This window comes from Melanostigma gelatinosum (genome assembly GCF_949748355.1).
Source record: "Melanostigma gelatinosum genome assembly, chromosome: 11".
NCBI lineage: Eukaryota > Metazoa > Chordata > Actinopteri > Perciformes > Zoarcidae > Melanostigma > Melanostigma gelatinosum.
The window spans coordinates 19330677-19354501 of record NC_136644.1 but is presented as its reverse complement, the minus strand read 5'-3'; the positions used below and the strand labels follow the sequence as shown (position 1 = coordinate 19354501).

Below are 23825 nucleotides of genomic sequence, written 5' to 3'. Positions count from 1 at the left end.
ACTGCAGTGTCATGGAAATATTTTGTAGTTCTGTTACTTTTCTTCACCAGCAAATGCGCCGATTGAATATCCAGGTGTTTGCTATAAGATTATTGAAACTGTCACACGCACTCTCTGCAAGTCGGTCCGTGATTTGTGTAACATTTCACTGACTCCTCCTTAATTATGAAACATTTCCTTGAAACATATTGACTCTTGAAGAACAATTTGTTTAGCTACCTGACCTGCTTAAATGTTTACAGCTAAAGCCTTTTAATAATTGAAAACAAAGAAAATTAAATGAATTGCTTTCTGATAAAGAGCTAAGTCATGAATGTCATGTTTCTATTTTTCCTGTGAAAAATCACAGCACCTGATATCTCAGCTCGCTCTAAGCATCCTCATACCTTCTAATTGGACTTCCCCGAAGAGTACACAGATCTTAACACACTGTTGTATGTTTAATTTCCTGCTAGAGAGCTGACTGTAAAAGGTGGTCTGTTTTCTGCGTGGCCATAAAATGTCGTCTGGTTGTGATTTCTGGCAGATTAAACAATACCACGTACTCATTTATTTCCGCCGTCAACCAAAATCTTGACCCTCCTTCCCTCGTCTTCACCCTGCGCTCTATCTGCGCCCCGTCTCGCCCTCGCCCCCGTCCCTTCCTCTGTGTTTTTCTGAGGGACAAACGGAGAAGCTGTCCCAGTCGGGATGAGTCAGTGCAGCTGGGGTGCAGGTCATTTTACCCACAGCCCACTCAGACGGGACAGATGGCCCGGCCGCTTGCAGGCTGCTAAGTGCTAACTCTGCACCCAGATTCTGTGAGCTGAGCTAATGCTAACACATAATGGGTGAGAGGCTCAGATAATGCTCTCAAACCACTGATTTACTGTAGATAGAGATGAATAATGCACCGGGTCCTTTTTTCTTTTGAGTGGCTTGTGCTGCTGATTTCACTCGGGAACGCACAACAATGACACTAAGTGCATTCCCAAGTGAAATCAGCAGAGACTATACAAATAATGATTACAATAATAATAGTGACAGCACTATAGGACGACCACGCACAGATTCTCCTCCCAGAGTGAGCCAATGCGTTTGATTTCTATCATAACACTAATTTTTTATCTTGCCGTTTTGTTTTCTCTATCGGTGCAAGGACCGTATATCTCAGCTGAATACTGAGACACGGATGCCGGCCTTTTAAAAGAAGCATGGACCCCTAAGTGCCTATATATATATTAGGATTTATGATGTGGCATATTTGCTGTCCACTTCCCTTAGCCAGGCTTATTTGGTTGTATGCTTTCTAGGACTAGAATGTGTTCTGTGTTCTCCGTTAACCTGTTGCAAAAAAAACGTACGTAGATTGGAGCCGTGTTTGGATGTTGTCTGTGCAGTTGTCTTGAGTGAGTGCACATGCTGCAGCTGCAGCAGCACATATACCAGAAACATTTCAATCTATGAAGTCATAGGTTACCCCAGACTAGCTTGTAAACTTGCCTATGCAGTAAACATAAAAGCGTCGCTCTTTCACAGTGAGAGAGAGTGAATGTGCGAGTGCAACGCTTAAGATTTAGTGTTGGCAATCTATTTTGTGTCCTTTTTTTTAAATGCCCTACAATCGTCGTTGATCCAGTGAATGTAATGTGCAAAGCGGGCACATGTTTGCCTGCACTAACACTGACTGGCATACATGAATCAGTTGAAACACGAATGACGCTGTTGTCATTGTGACTTATTGTCCAACAGCAGTGTCAGGTGGAGACCTGTCCACATCCTGAAGACACAGTCTAATGTCCCAACTGCTGCTACTGCAGAAACGCAGAAACCCACAGGCCTGTCTCAGTACCATTAGAGATATGGAGGATGAGTTTAAGTATGTAGTTTAACAGCCTGCGATGACAGTACATTCGCATTAGCAATTAGTGCACTTAAAGGCTTTTTAGGCCGCATTAATCTATCGAAACCATGAAGCACAATTAGCCGTTTAAGCGCAGTAAAAGCGGAGTTGGTGGCGCTTGAGTGGTGTTTGCAGGATGGTTCACCAGAAACTAGTTTCATACATTTAGACTAATAGATCAGATCAAACTCTTGTATTTGGCCACACACTTATTTTTAGCAGCTGCAGGCTAAAACATAAGAGCTCAGTTCCACTGTCTTTTTGTTCACATCTTACTGCACTTTAGGAGTCTTGCCAAGTCTTTGATCAACGTGCAGTGCTGCCATATTGTCTCATTCATGTCTTTACTTCTCCTGGTTTGGGTTTTGGCATGGCGTGTTACCAAGTAGGACAGTCTGGTGTGGGAATGCTATGGCTCATTTCATTCTTTTATGTCCGGCAACAGGGAGAAGACGCTGAACGTGTCGGCTACGGTGCTGTAATGGATAAGACGTTTCTAAGAATAGTCACATGGCTTTGGCGATAATGTCTCTATTGATGCCAGCCAGTGTCTAAAAGGAATAGTTTAACACGTGCATTGTTGCTATAGCCGTTGTTGACTACTGCTGCTGGCCATAGAGACGGACACGAGGGGATATCAACTGCTCATTAAGTCAGCAAATAAGCTCATACTGCTTTATTAAATCTTCTATTTGTGCGTAATTTCTCCTTGCTTACGCACTTAACTTACTTCTCTCTCCATCTTTGCCTTTGTCATGCTCCAGTGATGTTTGGTCAGAAGGCCTCTGACGGCAGCGTGACTCCACTCAGTTGGCATCTCCCCCTCAACCCTCCCACCCTTCCTTCCCCGGTCATCTTCTTAGTCAGACCCTCAATGCCCTCTCTGTCTGGCCCCATATGCTGTAGGTCCTGGGTGGGCGACTAGAGGGTGTCTTCCTGTGTTTCACCCTATCAGAAGACATTAGAAACGAGGAGGGGGGGGTAGAGAGGGGTTGGCGGGGACAGCTGCTATGCTAGGGGAGCCCCCACCATCCCAGTCCGGTATCGTCCCATGCCGTCCCATTCCCAACCCTGGGGCCCGTGAACACTAGACTCCTACAAGCCGAAGTGGGCTCTGTGATTGTTGAGTGAGCCGAACGGTTCGCAATCATTCGGTGGATTAAGGAAGACTCGAAATGGATGTGTATGTTTCCGTCAGTCATTAACTTGACCCTGGCCCGGACCAGGTGGGATTTAGCCATTCAGTTTACACCGGACACAATGGAATACACAAAAGAAAAGCAGGACTAGATGCCTCCTCGTGCTCTTCCCGAGCCTTGACGAGAGGTATGTAATGGTGGACAACTACCCAGTATGTGGTGACACTGTTCCACTGTTTGTTTGTGGTATTGGGTTCAAAGTACTCTGGTGTGGTTTGGGTTCTGTCATGTTGATATTCAGTGTGTTTACACACACAAAGAGATGTGACTGTGGTGGAAATTGGTGGAGTCGATGTGTTTCTATTGGCACATTTATTGTCCGGATTCTGGGTCAAATTGACTAAATCTAGTCGAGAGAAACAAGAGAGTTTTGACCACACGAGCAGGTTTTCAACAAGTTTGCCACAAGAGTGTGCATGCATGACAAATTCTCATAGTAAGAGCAAATCATAGGGATGAAAGGCAAGACGGTTACTCGTAGTGGTGCATCCTCTCATCTTATATAAATATAGCCAAACTACAAGTGAAACTAATTCTAAGATAAATTACTGTTTTTTTTTTAAAGTTTCCTCAGCTGAACTGTAGATTTTTAAATGCAGACACATTCGCACATGAGGGAATACAAACTGTGTGTCGTCTCACTGCAAGTGCTTGTTCTCCCACTGCGCTCTCAGCGTTAGTGCATATCACTAACGCACTTAAAATCTGCCCGCATTGGTCCAAAAACATGGTGGACGGCAGAGGAGAAATGAAGTTACTGACCAGCTGCACGCAAATGTGGATTTTACAGTAACCAAGTTATTGCACTGCATGTAAATGTGTCGTCTGACTTCCTGTCTTAACCTGATTTCTTCCGCTTTCCTATTGTCTTGTGAGCATATAAATGAAGGCAGTGTCCATATGCATGTCCAGTACGGATGTTTTGCATCATTATATACGTTTTTGTTTTTAATGCATGTGTCTGGTGCAGAATGGGTGGTACGAATCAAGTGGTGCAAGTGTGCATGAGGAGAGCTGTGTGAAAGTCCACAGATGGGAGGAGAGATGCTCAAGCTAGCACACAGCTTGTCATCCCAGAACCACTCGTGGCTGTGACCGCTAATGTGGCACTTCAGAAACATGCAGATTCTCTTCTCTTCTTTCAGTCGAAGACCGCTGCTTATAACATTTTAGTTACATTGTTTTTTTTTACATTATAACTTATTCTCATTTATTTTGAGATGAATACATTTTGGCTGTCTTGCCCCAGCACTGAACGGCTGTAGACACATCCTCTTTTCTCTTATCTTTTTGATTATTTCCTGGCTGTACTAATTTTGGCTCATTGCATCTTTTATAGTTGTCATTTTTTTGGGGCAGTCAATTTGATATATTTATCTTTCGTCTTGCTATATTAATCTCTTCTTTGTTGTACATGATGAAATGTTTTCATTCGATATTCTTCCTGTTATGGCCCCCTTTTTTTATAGTTGCACATTTTTATGATCTATCAGTATTGTCAAGTGCTGTTCTTAAAGCCGTTTCATTTTTAGTTGTGCAGAAACTGCAGCCACCAAATCGATGGCAAAGAGCAGACCAAGCGATACATTCAGTACTTCTCAGATATCAAAATGTAAATATTAAATGTGTTCTGACGTATCGGCACAGTGTGTGTATCTTATGTCTACCTCTGTTTGGTTCGTGCCGCTGTAAGTAACTGGTTGTTGTCTCATGAATTTTACAAGGAACTCCTCCTCAATGACTGCGAGGCAGTCTGATTAAACAGGTCTCACTTGCCTCTTGTCTTCAGCATAACTTCCCCAGTTGTCAACTTCTCACCCTGGGCGGGCCTGGCCTCGCTGTAACCCAAGCGCTCGGTCCTTCTGTTCCCCACGAGGGGGGGGAGGGAGAGAGAGAGCGAGAGAGACTCTCTCTCGCCACACCCACCGCCATCCCAACGCAGACTCATCACTGTTGTTTTAGCAGATTCACTTCAGCTGGTACGGTTAAATTTGGTATTTAAGGAGGCCTGCCTCAAAGGTTTAATAGGTTTAAGCCTCATTTGGACGATGTGGGTGTGTTCGCGATTATATAACGCTGTCCTTTTGAACTACATTGTCTGAAACATGTGCTGCACGTGTGTGTGCAATATGTCAGTGTGGGATGTGAGTTGTGTTGTCTTTTTATATGTGACAGTATGTGTGTGTGTGTGTGTGTGTTGTATGGGATTCCTGTATGTCCGTGTGCCTGCAGTTTAAAAGCCAGGCTCTTGTTCAGATCCTCAAGTTGTTTCTTCATCCTGTTTGTGGAGGGAAAGGTCTGATGCTCATCATGCTGTCTCAGGCAGGGGCTTGGCCCTCTAACAAAGGACACCCTGTGGTTGGAAAAGCAGCTACGGGATGAAAAAAAACCCCACATGCATGGCATTGTTAATACGGACAAAATCGTACACCAAAAACAATAACAAAGAAGCTTTAGTTCGCATTCCTCGCACTCGGTTGGTCTGCTTCCTGATCTGTCTGATCTCTGTGCCGCTTGTTTGTGTTCTTTGTCTATCATTTACTCACATTTCAAACGCCACTGGAAACGTTTCTGGTATTCGATCAGTTATTTGATTTCTGGTTGAGTACTACAGTATTCGGCTGGTGAAACTTGTACAAGGTGTCCATACATACTTCCCCTAGCTTCAGCAACAAAGGGGAGCGAATCATTTTTGGACGACTCTCTTATCGTATGATCAAATCCAGCAAATATGCTCAGATAACTTTTGCTAGTATTTTGTGGAGAGCATGTTTTGACTCCAATGACTCGGCAAAATCGAGAGTTCGTGACCCTCGTGAGTCTGCATTTATATGAATCACTGCTGGGCATGTTTTCTAAATATAACTACAAGCACCAAGAGGTGGAAAACGCAATCTAGAAACGGAACAATGTGGCGTCATATTTGCTCTTGAAGGGCTGAAGAGGCTTCTCACTCTCACTGACCTACATATTTTAAACAACAACACATGATATGACTGCTTATGCGTGATATGTAAACAAGTTCTCAAGCTTTATGGTTTGTTTTTTCTGCCATCATTTAATTAGCTCTGTATTTTCAATTTATTGCAGTGGCACAGTGGGCCTTTTTTAATAATGCAGTAATGAATATCACATAATAAATTGTCCCCAATAAGAGAAGGGTCTTATTGTCGATCTCTTTAAAGCTCTTTAGGATAAGGATTTTATTATTAAACTGTCCTTTATTCATGTACCCAAAATGAAGTCATAGATCTCACTTGATTGCTTTTATTTTGTCTGTCTGCTTTGCCTGAACTTAAACTCTCTTTTTCTGCTTTTTGGTAACTTTTTTTTTTTCCTCACAGACAACAAATCCCATTTGAAAGAAAATACCCAATAGCCTGTTTCTCTTTTGGTTATTCGCCCCAATCATGTTGCAAGGCCAACCTATGTGTCTTTTGTTCGAGTCATCCCAGACACATATTTCTGGTTGCGGGCCTCTTTCCTCTGGCCTTGAGAGTTCTTCAGTGAGGGCAGTGCAGCTGGTGGAGAGTGCACACAGAGACACAAGCTATGCTCGGGACACATTGGCTAAACTGGAAAAATACAGCGTTTGGCCAGCGGTCGGGCAAGAATGGAGCAGTCATTGTGAGAACACACATCTAACCTTTGGCCTCGTTTCTCTCTCTACAGGCATGGAAGAAGCGGTGGTTTGTTCTTCGCAGTGGCCGTCTGACGGGCGACCCAGACGTATTGGAGTACTACAAGAATGACCATGCCAAGAAGCCCATCCGCGTGATTGATCTCAACTTGTGTGAGCAGGTATGGTTCCTCTATTAGTACTGTCAGCCTGCAGTCTCCAACAGTCTGAATGTATGATTCATTCTTCAACTTAAATGTAGTCCAATTTTGACCAATCACAGTCTATGCCCGTCATGTCATCGTGACGTTAGGCGGTTTTACTTTACGTCATACGGAGGGACTGGCGAATTGTTAAAACATTTTTCAACCGGACGGTTTTCAGCAGTTCGGCCATGACCGGTGACTGGCCGGTCAGCCTCACATTTCATGAAGCTCACAATTTGTCACAACGGCAGGTCTAATATAAGCTGTGAATACAAAAACGTAAAAATATTTAAAACGCCCAACTTAATCGGATGTTTTCACAGCAAAATAGATATTTGAGAGGGAATTATGACCTGTTTAACTTCCCACGTATTTAAATAAAAATACAATCATTTATTTCCTAATTTGAATCGTTTGTTTTTATGAAAATAACTGGTATAGATGTCAATAACAATGTAAAGTAACATTTACATTGAGTTTGGAAGGGCTATTTATTCCAGCTCTATTTATCTATACATGTTTCATTGGCTGTAAATCATCACTTTATTTGTACATCTGTTCATATATTTGTTCGTGACTGATGTCATGTTAAACTACGACTTGTTTGTCACCGCTCCAGGTGGACGCTGGGCTGACGTTCAACAAGAAGGACCTGGAGCACAGCTTCATATTCGACATCAAGACCATCGACCGTGTCTTCTACCTGGTGGCTGACACCGAAGAAGAGATGAATAAGTGGGTTCGCTGCATCTGCGACATCTGTGGTTTTAACCCCACCGATGACGGTAAGCATTGGCATTAGATAGTTAACCACACATTATCATTTTGTTGTTGACTAATTTATTGCTAAAATGACAAAATACCAAACGGGAAACGTTCATCCTCTGAGATCCTCGGAGCAATCCGTCAACCGTATAACCACCCGATGATGTCACTATGACAGTAACCAGTGCTATGATATTACCATATGTGGGGAAAAAAAAAAATGATATTATTGACCTCACGCCACAGTAAGGATTGTGTGTTTTAATACAGTATTGCTCTTCTCATGCATTAACACCTTGTATCATGAATGTGCATAAATAGAGGAAAAGCTGAATTGCTGTGTAGCAGCTTCATCACCAGCAGTCAGCAAGTATATTTCTAGACTCTTAACAACTCCATATTAGCTCACAAGTTAATTACTGTACGTTTGATTGGTCTCTCTTATTTCATGCCACTGTTTTACCTCTTAAATATCTGCCCCTCTTTCTCTGAAGGAGTTAGGCGAACTAGCTGAATGTGCCAGAAGGCCTCTATTCAGCGTAGTTCTCAGCAGAGGTCTAATGGTCTCATGTGTTGTGTTAAATCTCACGTTACCTTCGTCCCCAATACTGTATAATCAAATCATTGTGTGCCTCTCGGTCTCACTGCCCCTCTTTGGTTCTCTCCCTCTTATCTGGTTCTCATTGTCTCTCGTTTCGCCTTCTCTTGTTTCCCTCTCTGTCCTCTGTCTTTGAGCCTAATTGCAAGCTTTGCTATTTGCATCTCCCCCCCCCCCTCAACTAACATGTCAGCATTTGAATGTGACGAGAACTAATTTGCTGTCTGACATATCATGCCACCCGGGATTTCAAACTTTCGGCAACCGAGTCACCGATTACGCTCCTCCGAGGTCATCTTCTCCACAAGCGCTGCGTCTATGCCCCCACGTCTGTTGCATGGCTGGTGTCGCAGGGCGAGCCCGATAACACTCTTCAACACAGTTATTGAAACTGGCTGTTAAACCCCCAATGTGCCAACACACAGAGAGAGTGAGAGAGAGAGACTCACAGTGAGCCCATTCAAGGAGAAAGTGGGTCTAAAGACAAAACTCCTCGCAGATAGCCCTCCTCACAGTTCTTGTTACAAAAAAATGTCCTTGGCTCTCCCTTTGGCGCTCGCTCTCACTCCTCTGCGTGTGAGACCCGACTCTGCGTTCTGTGTGTGGCCACGCTAGAGTGCTTCATGGCCGGCCTGATATTAGAGGAGGGAACATTAGGAGTGCTCTGAGAGACAGTGGAGAAGGTAAAGATGAGTATGAGCAGAGGGGATTTTCCCCTTTTCCACTTCACAGCTTCAACAAACAAGCGGGGGGGGGGGGGGGGTAGCGGGTAGCAGAGGAGCAAATGATGCACTTTGATGAGAGAAGTTGACTTTTTAAAGAAGAGAAAGAGGGGACCTTCCTTGTGTAAGAGAAAACCATGTCGGTTATAGAAGAGAGTGGGAGGAGGGCTGTGAAAGATGCGGAATGAATACAGATATTTCACCGAGCATACGCATCAGCCATCTTTGCTCTCCGTGCAGTGCAACAATCAGCTCGAGCAGAAGGGTTTGAAAAGGACTCTGGTATTTGTGTGACAAAGCAGAGACCTTGAGGAAATGCTGTCTGAGAAGGAGTGTGTGGGATTCTGAAGGCAAACACCGTATTCAGGCTCGCTCACGGACAAATGGTGCTTCTAAGTGGGTTTCATGCGTGTGTGTGTGTCGGGACGTGAAAAGAAGGATGAAAATAGTAATTCGTGATGGTTTTTTTTAATGTACATTGACAGCGATGACTGGAGTGTGCTTTAACTTGATATTAGCTCTCAGTGACGGTGTTATTCAGGGAATCTTCTCACACAAATATCACGCATGTCACATCTATAGCATGTCCTTCCCCTAAAGTTGGAGAGCGTGCTTTATTTTGAAAAGGTTTGATTGCTCCCTGTTATTTTCCACCCAAGAAGGAAGTGAGTTTTTTGGATTCTTGTTGATGTGCGGTTGAGCTATTCTAAAGAGCTGTCTGAGATTTGTCCTCGAGTTGTTGAGTCGACACACATCGGCCGCTCAGGTTCAGATGCTGTAGAGGTGTAAAGTCGATGTAGTGTCGGTGTGGAATTGGGTTGCTAGGAAACAGCTTGGGTCCAAGTTTACTCAGCCGGTTGACATCGGCAAACACAGCTTCCTGTTTACTTTCTGCTTAATATCATCAGTCATCAACTTCGCCCGCACTGACTCAGCGGGCTTTACAGATCCGCAGCAGGAGCAGGGCCCCGGCTTCATGGACCAGCTGAAGCAAATAAAAGAACTGATGGATCCTTCAGACTTCCATCATCCTGATGCCTTACATCAAATGAATGTGATATTCTAATGTGTGCCTTGTGCTGCCATCATTAATAACCGCAAAGCCACTGAACAACGTGTAAGCCTAAACAGCCATTCATACACAGATCTGGATGGCATCTCATCTTTTGGCATCAATTTAATCACTCGATGACAGTCCAGTTCATGAATTAGTGGCCTTTGTTGTACAACATAACACCCCCTGTAGGCTCCATAAAAGTCTATTAACATCTTCTGTTTTTAGTGCAGGTGATCGTCAATTCAGTGGCAGTGGCTCACCTCCTCTATAGTCATCTGTCAAAAGCGGTGTATTTTTTGGGGTTTGCTGTGCTAATGAAGATAATACGTAAACAGCCTTCTTGTTTCTTTCCTGCAGAGGCAGCAAAAGCTGCTCACCAGTCAGCCATCGGAGGCCTGGTGGTGGACACCCCACCACACCCGGCACATATCGCCGGTCCACCAGCGGTGCTGTCCAGCGTGCCCCCTCCTTACCAGCCGGTCAGCGTGCGACACCTGGACTCTCAGTCCAGTTCAGAGGAGCCCCAGGACTACCTGTGGCTCGTCAACTGCGAGAGCAAAAAGCCTGAACCCAACAGGTGAGTTTGTTTTGCGTCAACGTGCGCTTATCGTACGTATACGAGTCTCCGTATTCACTTTTGCCGGAGTGCTACACTGTGGCACAAGCTCCTCGCTGTATATTTTTCCGACCCACTGCCACTCTCGTCCTTGTCTCTGCTGTGTGGCCGTGTAGCTCAGTGCAGCGTCACTCTCCATTGGAGGGAGACCAGCAGTATTTGCTCCTGGAGGAGTGTGAGAGCAAGACGCTTCCTCTTCAGGCTAGTCTGTGAGTGGCCAGCCATCCAGCTGGAACTGCCTGCTTGTGTGTGTGTGGAGTGCTACACGTGTGTTTAAAAAAAGAAAACAAGACAGAACAACAGTGACACTCCAGAAACAACTTCATAGCTGTAGATTTACATGCCTTCTGTAGATGAACGTTAGAGCTGGATTTGTCTGATACTTGTAGATCAGAACAGACTGAGTTGACCTCTACCGAACACTTTTCGTTGCCTGCACGTTGAAAACCGATATTCACCCGACATCTTCTGAGAAACGAGATGCTAATGTAGCCGGAGGTGCTGAGATTAGTGACTAGATGTCTCTGTTTGTTTACTAACCGTGGCTTGCAGACAGTGCTGTGAAGGCTTGACTGAGTGGATTTCTCTGCTTGCCAAAATCAATCGTGGATATTAATTCTCTGGTGTATTTGTATATTGTCTCCTTTAGAGCTCATGCGGAGTGTTCCAAGTCTACCTCTTCAGAGACGGACCTGAATGACAACCTCCCCTCTCACCGCACGCCCACATTCTCCACCTCCTCAGCAAAACACACCTCGCACAACGGCTTCTTCCCACAGCACCCGGCCCCCGCCTCCGCCTCTTCCATCTACGACTCGCCTCCATCCCGTTGTGCCTCCCTATCGACAGACGCGGGCCTGTACCACCTCCCTCGCAGCTACTCCCAGGACACTGTGCTGCTCCCAAAGTCCGCCTCCTCCCCCGTGGCCCACCCGGACAGCGGGGATGCCGCCGAGCTGTACGTCTTCAACACGCCGTCGCGGAAGCCCTCGATGGAGTCGCAGATGCGCAACCTTTCCATCAGTTACGATATTCCACCTACGCCTGGTGCAAACTGTACCTACCAGGTGCCCCGCACTTTGTCAGCGTCGGCAGGCGTGGGAGGCTCAGAGGGCGGGGGAGATGCAGTACCCCCTCCCAGACCACCCAAGCCTTCGCTCAGTTCCACCTCAGGACCCCCGCCACCCCCAGCTGAGCGCTCACCTACGGACACCTATTTCGTGCCTCGCTCAGCGTCCGAGACGGACGGAAACTACTGTGTGCCTACTAGCGCTGGGAATAAGGCTTTACGCAGCAACACTATTGGCACTGTGGACTGTTCGCGCCTCCGCAAAGGTTTGTGTCGGGGAGAGATTTCCTATGCTTTTGGAAAACCACTATGAAAGTAGAAATGATGCTTTATGGTCTTAGAATACTTAAGTTAAATGTTCTGTTCGATAGGACACACACATTGACACTTTCTTCCATAGCACCTTGACCTTTAAGTGCAGAGATCATTTGTGTCAGCTGTATATATGGCTTTTGCACAACTTTTATGTCGGCATTTGATATTCTTTATACATTCTGTTGATGACACCACCGGAGCTCTTGGCAGGTTTTCTTCTACCTTCAATCCCTATTTTGGCCCTCACTCCTCTGTTCTGGTCACAATGCATTCAAATGATCAAGAGCTTATCAGACCTCAACACAGAGCAGAGAGTTTCCTGCAGATGTCTTGACGATTTAAAGGCCTTGGTTTGTGGTTATGATACTCAGCTCAAACATTAAAATGCAGGCAATATACATTAGGAATCATCTTCATATGCCCTTACTTGTGGACAAGTGCATCCCCTCTGTTGCATCACTTCCACCGTGTATCGAATCAAGAGAAGATTCTACTAAAATCATACGAATTAGATATTTTGTGCAGACAAGAGATGCATTTTATAATGAAAGTTGAGTATAATTCGGAAAAAAAATAAATAATCGAATAATACATTTATAGCAGCGATTTTAAATCGATGCACAGCACCCTTTTGTAGAAAGGCTTGAAATAGATAGAACACAACTGTCTGACAAGAAGAAAAACACTTCTGAAGTATGGACACAACATAATATATCCTTCCACTCACTCCTCCCTCTTGTGGTGACACATGTCATTACAGAAGTATTGGTGGCAAAATAATTGTTTACACAAACCCAAGAGATGCTGAAACTCTGTTATCAGCCTAACCTGCGCGCATCGCTTGTAAAAGCTGTGGACAGTGGATACCCCGGGCTCAGAGGAGGAGGAGGAGGAGGAGGAGGAGGAGGAGGAGGTGTGTGTGTGTGTGTGTGAGTTCACGTTGAGAATATTTCACCCACACGAGACTGGGTTGAGGGGTTTAATTCTGCTGCTCTGCATCCTGGTGACAAATACACAGGCCAGGGTGCAAATACACTGTGAAGGACCATCGACCGGTTGAGTTATTTGTAACTTTACATTTTTCTTATTTGGGGGGCAATTACAATACTTCAAAGAAATGGCATTTGTCAATGCAATTATTCCCCGTCATGGTCCCCCCCCCCCTGCTGTGGGCCTTGTGGCTGTAAGTGAGATGCATTAGCGACTCTGCATTAGCGCCTAATGACAATGCAAAAGCTACACTGTACAGCTACTGAGCTCCGTCCCGCTGAACACAACAGTCTTTCCAGTGGAAGCGCGTACTGTACTTCAATAAGGCCGCCACTGTGTGTGTGGCGTTGGGATTATGCTGGAGCATAAATGGGCTTGAAATTAAGCATTTTGCTTTGATATGGGGAAACATTATGCGCAGTGCTCTTCATGTACTGATAAAATTATTCACAGTTAAATATCGAATTTGAATATTGAATGGATGCACGCGTATATTTGGTAATTTTATTTGCTTTTTTTTTCAGATTTTGGATCCCAGGACTGCTACGACATTCCTCGATCATTCCCCTCTGAGAAAAGCTGTTCATTTGACTTCAATGAGAGCTTCAACAGCTACTTTGTAAGTGTTGCTCCAAGGTTCACCGGTTTATGAACTCACGAATGTGTGCTTTCAAGTAGCGTTTAAACTTAAAGATACGTTTTTTTGAGTTATGAATTTGGCTGTTTTTACAATCTTCATCGTAATTGTTATTAGAGACGTAGACGTGAGAAAACTTTTCTGCTCACAGTAAAGTTTGGACTTTTCTCAGCCGTTCATACTGCAAATGCTGCATTCCCATCTCTGCTCCCATGATGCTATTTGCAGAGATTAGTCGTAACGTGTTGGAGGAAGCTGTCGATGTGTATTACGGTTTCCCGTTTTTCGTCATTGCTGCCCTACTTCACAAGCAAGCCTGCTAAATGCAGTTTATAAGTCGCACTGCTAACTCTTCTTTTTTATGGCATTCAGACATTATTGTATGTAAGTGAAACAATGGCTACAGTCAGGTGTGATGGAGAATAATCTGACAAAATAATTAAGTGATTAATTGGCTCCGTTAGTCCCAAGGCTACAGCTGTGACGTTTGCAAAGAGAAGGACGTCGGTTCACTTTATCGAGGATTGATCAGACTCACTGTAGCAGTTTCTAATTAGACTGCTAGTGTTCTACAAAGACGTTCATTTAATTCAACATAATAGCAGTTAAGATAAAGTTGAATATCATTACGGTTTAGAGGCACATACCAGCTCTGATTGTCCTTTTGTTTGTGAACGTGTTTGTGTGCCTTCTCCCCCTCAGAAAAATAAAGGAATGATGCCAGTGGGCAGCCAGTCCACAGAAGAGGTCGACCAGAACTACGTCCCCATGAGCGCCAACTCGCCGTCGCACCATCGCTCGGGCAGTTTGTCGGAGCCGATGCACGAGCCGAACTATGTGCCCATGACCCCGAGCACCATGGAGTTCTCCTCCCTGGGGAAGCAGGTCCCCCCGCCCGCCCACATGGGCTTCCGCTCCAGTCCCAAGACCCCGCCGCGCAGGCCAATGCTCGGCGACCAATGCCAGCCCCCGCCTGTGGACCGTAATCTCAAACCTGATCGCAAAGGTGAGAGGACAACAGGTGTGCACGCACGTGTAGCTGGTGTTTTGTGTGGAAATTCTTGCTGAGGGGGTTGATGTGTGCAGGGGTGTCTTGTTGCTTCAGTATGTTCAGTGTTCACTAATGCAACAACTGACCATGTCTCACACTCGGCTGCTATTGTCACGGTGCTGGCTCATGGTCATAAAGCCATCTGCAAAGCATTTTATCATTTCCAACCGTCCTCAAAAAGCAGTCTTTCTTCATCGTACTTCAGTTGCCATTGTGGACAAATATGTCTATTAATTTAGTCTCTCTCCGTTTGTCTGGTGTGTGTTGAATACCATCGTCTTCTTCTGTGCCTGTCCATGACCAGCTTATTTCACCTCTTGCTAAATGAGTTTAGTGCCTGCTACATCCTCTTACATCCAACACAGTGAGCTCCTTGTCAAAAGCACTTTTGGCCGGCGCTCAAGAGGCCTTTCGACCGTTTTTGGAGGGGGGCGATCCCTGTGCCATGGAGTGACCGAAGCCCGGAGTGGTCACCTCAATCCCCTTTGTTCCCTTCATCTGAATGGAGCTCTTTGATGAAAGACCTAATAGCAAGGGGACTTACAATCTGGGGCGGATTGAAAGGCTGAGTAACGGGCAAAGAGAGAAAGGGAACGGAGGGACGTCAGGGAGACGGGGAGTCGGGGAGTCATCACGTAGGCAAACCAAAAGCCATGGCGGTCAATGTCGCTGAACACAGATAGGACGCGTTGTAGAGGTTTACAGTTCCCCGGTGGGGAATCCTTTTCTCCTCTGACCTCTGAATCAGGCGTCTCCAAATTTGGCATGCATCATTGCTGGACCACCATGACTGAAAGTTATAAAAAGATTTGAATTTCTCCAAATCACAACTGTAAATCTTCAGTGCTCATGAAACATGGATAAACGTTGTCAAACAGTAATAGTTACATTGTTGATTTGTGATTGTTTTGGCACTAGTTAGGCAGTGTGTTGGACACAGTTTATTCCAGAATGTACAAACTCTAGTTAGCAGAGGGACAGTTTGCCCAATCGACTCGCATATTACATTCAGTCTTTAGAAATGTTTAACTGTTGGTACAGAATTCTGGGGGATGTCAGTAGAAAGTCACAGTGTCGCAAAAGTCTCTTTTGTAGTTTTGGCCCTGTCATTTGTAGTTTTTCTTGCCATCTATCACTTCCTCTCATTGCTATTGTCAAGCAACCAAGATTTTTCCTTTTTCTTTGTTGACAATTATTCAATTCAATTCAATTCAATTTATTTTTGTATAGCCCAAAATCACAAATTACAAATTTGCCTCAGAGGGCTTTACAATATGTACACGTTTGACATCCTCTTGTCCCGGGACCCTCACATCGGAACAGGAAAAACTCCCCAAAAACCCCTTTAACGGGGAGGAAAGAGGAAGAAACCTGTGGGAGAGCAATAGAGGAGGGATCCCTCTCCCAGGATGGACAGACGTGCAATGATGTCATGTGTAGAACAGGATAGTGAATTACAACACATTCAATGTAATTACAGCACATTCAATGTATGACACAACCACGACAGGAGGAAATTATATGTGCTTCTACCACTATTCATCTTATTTGAATAACTTCACCATGTTTTTGTTTGGTGTTATTAGGAGAGCTAAGAGGCAGAAGTGTATCTACTGCTATCATTCATGTCTTTATTTACCCTGAGCCACACAACACTCCTCTGTGCTGTGGACTAACTCGACTCACCAGCAGCCATGTTCATCTTGTGTGCGCTTCTCTCTCTGCTCCGGTTTGTCTCAGCCGTATGTTGCGAGGGCTTTGACATCTGTGGTCAAGGCCAGCAAACGGCTTTCACGTTATTAACACCATATGTTCAACTGAAATGAATCGTCTCACTTTGAGATTGTGGCACGTTTGTTGTTGTTGTTTTTTTGCTCTTGTCAGCGCTGCAGAACACTGTTGTGATAAGTGTGCAAATGTAAAAAAAGGAGCTCCAGTATGTGTCTTCTTTACCGTGACATCATTTCTTCCGTGCTTATACACAGCTCGTCGTGCATGCACAGCTGTGATGTCAGTCTTTGTGTGGGAAGCTGTGGTGCATGGAGTGAGGTGCATGTTGGGCCGTGTGGGTCCCCGCTGTTGTCATGACAATCATCCTCTTGAAAACTGTGCTGCACAAGGAAAAAGTGATTTTGTTGTCGTTTTGTTGTTTAGCAAAGTCTCGTCTTTTGCTTTGCATGCCGGGACGGTTGTTACAGTAGGGCTTAACTGTTGTGATCACCAAAGATTTTATAATGAGCAAAGTCTTCTTTCACCAATCAGGTCAGAGTCCTAAAATAATAAGAGCAAAAGGTGTCGGTTTAGAGCGAACCGACTCTCAAACCGTAGGTGAATTCCCGAGGGGACGACGCAAGGGTAGGTACTCTGCACTTGAACTGCCATTGTGTATCTGAAAACTTTCCATTCCCTGACCTCTCTCACACTCCATCGCCGACTCTTTGCATGTCGTGTTCTGTCGGATTCCTCTTGTAAGAAACTGGGTGCAAACCAGACTCAATCAAACCGTACCTTTTTAATATTCGCTGGCTGCGATGAGCACATCCATCCAGAGCTGCCCAAATAAGAAGAATAATGTTTAAGAATAAAACATTGGTGTCAGAGCTGTTGCACTAATCCAGTCTTATTTTAAATCCCAGCAGGAGGGGATATGAGTGTGCACTTCATACACGGGTGGATTGGAGTCACAGCATGCCTCTCAGAATACACTGTTACTACCTCCTGACACTAACTATCTTCTCCCTCTCATGTGACCTCCTTACATGCAGTCAGACAAACAAGTGACTAACAATTCTCTTCCAAAACATTTCTTTTTGTGTTTTTATTTCATATATTGTCCTTCCACAAGCACACATTCAGATGTAGCAGCCGCAACAGAATTATTGTCACAAGGAACAGTCACGTGGCTCTGGGAAGTAGTCGAAGGCTCTTCGAGAGGAAATGAAACAATGATATCGTCTAATAAAAGAGAGGCTCAGATAGATGATCTCTTCTGCTTGTGTACATGCAGCTTGTACTAGCAAGTATGTAGTTTACAATGTCTTTAGTCAGACTCATTACACACGATTTTGCATTGTAGAATTGCTCAATTGTTTTCAGTTCGTCTTGTTTTTCACCTTCTTAAAGGGAGGAAATTGGTTCAAACTGTGTTTCACACATTTGATGGCCTCACACTTGCAACGATTGTTGTTTTCTTGCTACAAAGGGTCTCGCCACAGTGTGTAGCAGACACGATCCACTTTAATTTGTAGAGCAATAAATGATACCAGGGATAATTGCTATTTAAATGGCATATATTTCGATTTTCATCCCGATTTCATTTTTATTTTTATTTTTAGCTGTTTTTAACTGATAAGTTATCATTTCTTCTTCAAATAAAAGTTAGTTTGCATCTACATTCATTATGCAGTCATTTGTTCCAGACTTGATCTGCATTCGTAATAATTTAAGCTTCAAAACTATTCAAATGTATAATTAGGAACACACAGGTTGCTTTATGTCACAGTATTTACAACATTCCAGTCGTTGACCTTTCTCTGCCTCACATAAGTGTAGTTTAAAGTATGTTTCTTAAGCAGGAGCTGACTGTTGTGTGTCCTGTGCTTCAGGAAGACCAGCTCCACTTGAGATCATACCACTGCCAGAATGGGAGGAGCCCTCTACGCCCGTCCGCTCGCCCGTCACACGCTCATTCGCTCGGGAGTAAGTATCTAAAATGATCTGCAGCATTTTTCATAGCTCTGCATTTTGCTAACAACTAAGGGAATGTTCACACCACTGTTTCCTTAGCCCGTTTGAAAAAATAAAAAAGGTTCCCTTCTTATTAGTCGTGCTTTAAAAAAGAAAAAAAGCTAGGGGCAATACAAATCTATTGCTGCGCTTCGTCACCAAGGGACTGAACTTAAGCAGCCGATGTTACGGAAACAGTGTACATTAATGAACTGTTTTTACATTACCAACACAAACCAGTTGCTTTTTAAAGTAAAAAAATATTATTTGGCGTAAACATTCCCTTTTGTAGTGGATACAATTAACAAAATAAAGTAGGCACTAACACTTCATGCATTACTGTCGTCACCTTGTGACCAAAGTAGCACTGCTCATACACGCTGGTCTGGGCTTCAGCCTCAGAGCTACATTGCACTGAATGCAGTTTATTGTCCTGTATTTGGTCTATTCCTGTGCTTTGTGCTGCAGGGACCCCTCTGGGCTGCAGTGGGTTATAGCTGTGGCTGTTATGTCTGTGTTATGTATTCTGTGCTCACCAGAGACTTCACTTGTCTGGGAAGTCTGTGTGTAAACATTGTGAATGCTGCTCAGTCTTTCTAGGTTTCCAATGCCAACGAGACCCGCGTCAGTGCATAGTACGGCCTCCAGCACTGACTCCGAAGACTGTGATGAGAATTATGTAGCCATGGTCTCTAATAAGTCCACAGATGAACCAGTATGTAACACACAACTATCCTCTGATATAAGAAGTTGCATGATTATTGTTTTCTAATCTCAAATCGCAGATAATCACAGAACAATGTGCCAAATGTCTTATTTGATTGTTGTTGCGACATGTGTTTATGTGGTTTGTCGAAGCTATTTGAAATCATTGTTCTATATGAAGTTTACAAAGACCGTTTTCACTACAGATGCACCATGAATACAGTAGAGAGTATGTACGAGGCAGGCAAAGTTCTCAGGGTTGAGCAACCTAGAGTTTTAAGCTGTGGTTGTTGCACAGACGATATGAGAAAGCCCATTTCCAGCTCTCGCTCCTCTCAGGCACACATTAGTGTGGACAAATAACTGGTTGCTGCAGATGGACTCCTCGACACTTCAACTCTTTTCTTTGCAATTTCTTCTTGTTCTGCAGCTCAGCTTTCTTTATTCTCTATTTTGTTCTTCTGCTTTTCAGGTAGTGTGTTTTTGAATTAAGAAAAATGTTTTTTTGTTTTTGGTCAAATAAGTACCCTTACTTACTGGGCATTGGCTGTAATTGCATCAAAATGAGATATCTTTTCTGCGGACACGGGCACAATTGGCTTTTGTAGCCATAATAATATCGGGCACATCAGCCATACATTGATAGGATGACATTTCCGTCATTGGGGTTTCTTTCTCTTACAGTTTTGGGTATTAGGTGAATAATTTCCCTGTTTTTCTTGCTGTAACAATTTAACTTTTTCCAACACTTGCTTTGATATTGTCTGCTGACTTCCTGTTCTTTCATCACTCATGTTCATTTCTTTCTCCCTAGTTCTTCATTTCTCTGGCTTCACCAGGCTCTGGCTTCATTCGTTTTCTCCCCCCCGCATTTTGTTCTTGACCATCTGCTGTTTCTTTTTTCCTTTGTCGCTGCTTCCTTCTCACTCTGTGTAGAGAGGAGTCCTTCTACTGCACAGTCCCCATCACCCCTGTAAAGAGGGAGGTGGAGGAACTTGACATCATAGAGGAGGTGAGCAGGGTTGCCAGGTTTAGACGTGCATGGCCTGCTCTGTCAGAACACCAGCGGTTACCAGTGTATGGTGTTATCATTTGATCAGACATTCAGCAAGTTCATAGTGCATACTTTGCTGTGCTGTTATCGCTTCCCAGCACCAGCTAGGATCTGTGGCTTGGATACACAGTTTGCAGTGCAGTGATTTATAGATGTGAAACACCATCACTTTCATTACACTTGGTATGCACTCGTTTTGTCACCATCTTAGTTCTAATAACACCACCCCCAACTTGTAGTTAGAAATTAACACTACCTATAGGTCCAACGTGTATCTAAGTGTTGTCACAATACCACAACTTTGACTGAAAGCGCTTTCTCCTTATCTGGAATTTGCTGTAAACACAAAGTGATGTCACTGACCCACCACTACTTTATTCAATTAAAAATAGGGAAAGCATAACAAACTAAAGGATAAACATAAACTCTGCCATCTGAACAAAGTGCAACACCTTTTGCAGAATTTAAATTCAAATGTTAAATTCTGAGATGCTTTGCTCAGTCATTTGTATTTTATTGGATAGCTTTGAAGCAACTGGAGTTTTGGCATGTCGGTCTGTTGCCCTTTCTTTTTTTTGTTGTTTGCTGTATCAGCGGAGTGATGTGTCCACGCTTCAGCGAGCAAACTTTGACGGCCTGGTGCCTGTTTGATCGGACCAGCGAGATGAAAAGATGTTCACCGATTAAACAAATCTATTCTTAGAATGAAACGATGATCAACTTCATCGAGGTAGTGCTGTTATTCACTGCTCCAATTCTGACAATTAGTACACGGACTGATTATGTTGACTCATTGTATACACACACATTTTGGGTTAATTGTACATTGATGTCCATCTTTTCATCCTTTTTTAAAAATGTTCCGGTCCACAAACCACCAAGTTGGGCTTGAATGTAGTTTGGGCTCGCAGGACATGCGACATGCGAAAGTACCAACTTTTTGGGAAATCAAATCAGTCAATCTCTTGCAATCTTAGCAAACCAATATTGGGTATTGTGACAATGCCAGATTGTATTGAAGTATGAGTTTGCTTCACTGACACTGACTCAGTGTTCCTGTTCAGTCAATAAAAGCGTCCTTTTTTGGCTTATGTAGTTCATGAAGCTTGGTGCCCCCATGACTGCGGATGGAGGGAGCAGCCCTATGATGATTCAGAAGGGAGACAAACAGGTGGAGTACCTGGATTTGGATCTTGACTCCGGCAAGTCTACCCCACCTAGGAAGGTAGGAATTACTCAGCCCTCGCATCCTGAGCCGTGTGTTCACAAGTCATTTTACAGGAACTTCAAGACCGACCTTTTTTTTTTGTGTTTTTCTTTACTCAGGTTAAAAGCAATGGAACGGGAATGGCAGTTTCAGATGAGCGTGTTGACTACGTGGTTGTGGACCAGCAACGGACGCAGGCCCTTAAGAGCACACGGGAGGCCTGGAACGATGGCCGCCAATCCACAGAGACAGACACCCCTTCCAAGGGACCCAAGTGACCCCGTTGTCCCAACCACCAACCCACCCTCCAAACCCCCCAAACTGTTGGGCCCTTTTACGCTAGTGTAGGCTCTGGTGTGTGCTTTGGGACGGTCCAGCTGTCACCTTCCACCTCAGCGAGATCCTTAATGTGTGGTGGAGCGTCATAGCCACTCAACTGTTTAGTTTACACTGCTGTTAGGCCGAGGACAGCACTGTGTGTACAGTCGTAGGAAGTGGTATGAGCCAGGAATAAGCTGTATGCGGTATGAAAGCAGGTGGAATGACTGGACTTGTCTTCGGGGGTTTGACTTAAGCAGACCCACACATGTTGAACATTCACTGCCTCCTATATTGGATTGGAGTTTTTTTGTTTGTTCTGTTCTTCACCTTTCAATGGCTGGTGGGCGGATCCACAGTTAACATTTCCTTCTATTCTAATGCTGTTTAATGTTTTGAAGTATAAGTTGAATCGATTGATAACATGATCAAAATACTTTATCAATGCAACACTCTACTACTTAGCATAGCTGCTTAACAGAGTTGATTTTTTTTACAGTTTCTCCTGTTTTGAGTGGAGTGAAGTTTCCATGGGCACTGGTCACAGGTCAGTTTCACAACTTTATTTTTTTTTTTTTTTAATTACCAAGTTAGTGTGGATGAGTGAAACTCACCCTGAACTGTGTCTATGGCAAACTTCAAACCAGATCTCCAAGATAACCCAGTACGACAGCATTTCATCGTTTTATTACTTTTATTTCTTTTCCTTCAATGTAAAAGCAGTTGAACTCGTTCCTTTTACATGTAACCAAGTGCTCAGTTTCAGCTTTGGATTCACTCAAGGTTTTATCCACTGAACATGATTTGATTTCCATTTACTTTGTACGTGGGGATGCTTCAATCTGTTATAATGGAAGTGCGAAGACTGTACAAAAGTGTTATGTATATAAACAGGAAAAAGTGTCCTTTATTTGTATGGAATATCCAGCGCGTTTAACTCGAGGGTATGTGGATTCTGCAGGGTAGAATCCTGTGCCGGTCTTAGGTGGTATCAGGACTTGTGATAAACGAATGAATTACTGTGAGTTTTTAAAAGAAAGTGACAGGTTTTGTATAAGTTATGCAAAGGTATCAAACTTAGGCTAGAGAGAGAGAGAAAATCAGGTACTTATGAATACAATTAACCATTTCTAATTTATTTCTCAAGTTATTTCATCGGGTGGATGTCGTGTCCACTTTTAGCTCGGTGTTCTTGATTCATTTGCTAAAGTCTGTTAACATGCTTAAGTTTGACAAGCGACGGTCAATTAGTTTCACAAGTTCATTGATATTCCTCATTCCTCTCTTATCTAAGGTTTAATTTATTTCAAATTGAACTGGCATACAGTTTTGGGAAATCGACTGCCTCGTGTGGTCAACGCGCGACATCTTTTTATAGACGGTGAAAAAGTCTTTGTCTGCATAAATCTGTGCTTTTACTAACCTGTGAACTCTTGACTCCGAAGTCCCAAGCATGTGCTACCACAAGATAAAATCATTGCTGTACATATTTTGCCATCAATTAGATTAACATGTATCATTTGAAAAATGTGCCTACTAAGTCATCTGCATTCTACTTCACTCTTTCCTTATCGCAGTCTTTTTGTGATACGGACTGCAAAGCTGATGATGCTTTATCTTTTTTTAATGAATCTCGACAGAAAATGTACATTTTGAAAGTGGACTAAATAAAATCCAACCTCTTATGCATGTGTTGTCTTTCTTCAATATGATTTCCATGATGATGAGAAAGTCAAAATGGAAAAGAGAATTTGATGAAATAGAAATCCAATGTTAATGTCCTGTGCATGGTGAGTGTTCGTTTAGTTTGGTTGTCTTTTCAATCACGTTCATATTGCTAAATCGATAACACCGTTCCGCATGCTCACAAGCTTGCAACTAGATCGCGAATAATTTAAAAGTTTTATCTGAAAGTTGTATATAGAGTTGTTTTTCAAGACAATTTCCTAGACATTCTGAGAAATGATCAACTATGCAACTGCAACTATGACCATATCATCAGAATTCTTATTCGCATCTTCAATTTGTGCATTTCTAGTTTCTGTAAAAATGTATATCCAGCTTGAACCAAAGTACTCTGACAACTGAG

The 23825-nt window shown here is 43.7% G+C and overlaps 1 protein-coding gene across 5 annotated transcripts in view; it reads left to right on the top strand.

The window, feature by feature from the left end:
• The window catches only part of gab1 (GRB2-associated binding protein 1), a 46112-nt gene extending 22687 nt beyond the window's left edge, over positions 1-23425 (top strand). Inside the window, exons 1-13 of one of the 5 annotated variants that reach the window (XM_079278354.1) lie at positions 3145-3208; positions 6754-6882; positions 7526-7691; positions 10406-10625; positions 10781-10873; positions 11314-11999; positions 13563-13657; positions 14378-14681; positions 16989-17081; positions 18332-18425; positions 19044-19167; positions 21308-21436; positions 21538-23425. In XM_079278354.1, the coding sequence (XP_079134480.1) occupies positions 7634-7691; positions 10406-10625; positions 10781-10873; positions 11314-11999; positions 13563-13657; positions 14378-14681; positions 16989-17081; positions 18332-18425; positions 19044-19167; positions 21308-21436; positions 21538-21696 (2055 nt within the window). In that variant the 5' untranslated portion in view covers positions 3145-3208; positions 6754-6882; positions 7526-7633 and the 3' untranslated portion in view covers positions 21697-23425. Of the gene's footprint in view, positions 1-3144; positions 3209-6753; positions 6883-7525; positions 7692-10405; positions 10626-10780; positions 10874-11313; positions 12000-13562; positions 13658-14377; positions 14682-16988; positions 17082-18331; positions 18426-19043; positions 19168-20093; positions 20170-21307; positions 21437-21537 lie in introns of those variants that run through there. The other 4 variants (XM_079278352.1, XM_079278351.1, XM_079278353.1 and 1 more) reach the window with 4 other exon arrangements.
• The last annotated feature ends 400 nt before the right edge of the window (positions 23426-23825 follow it).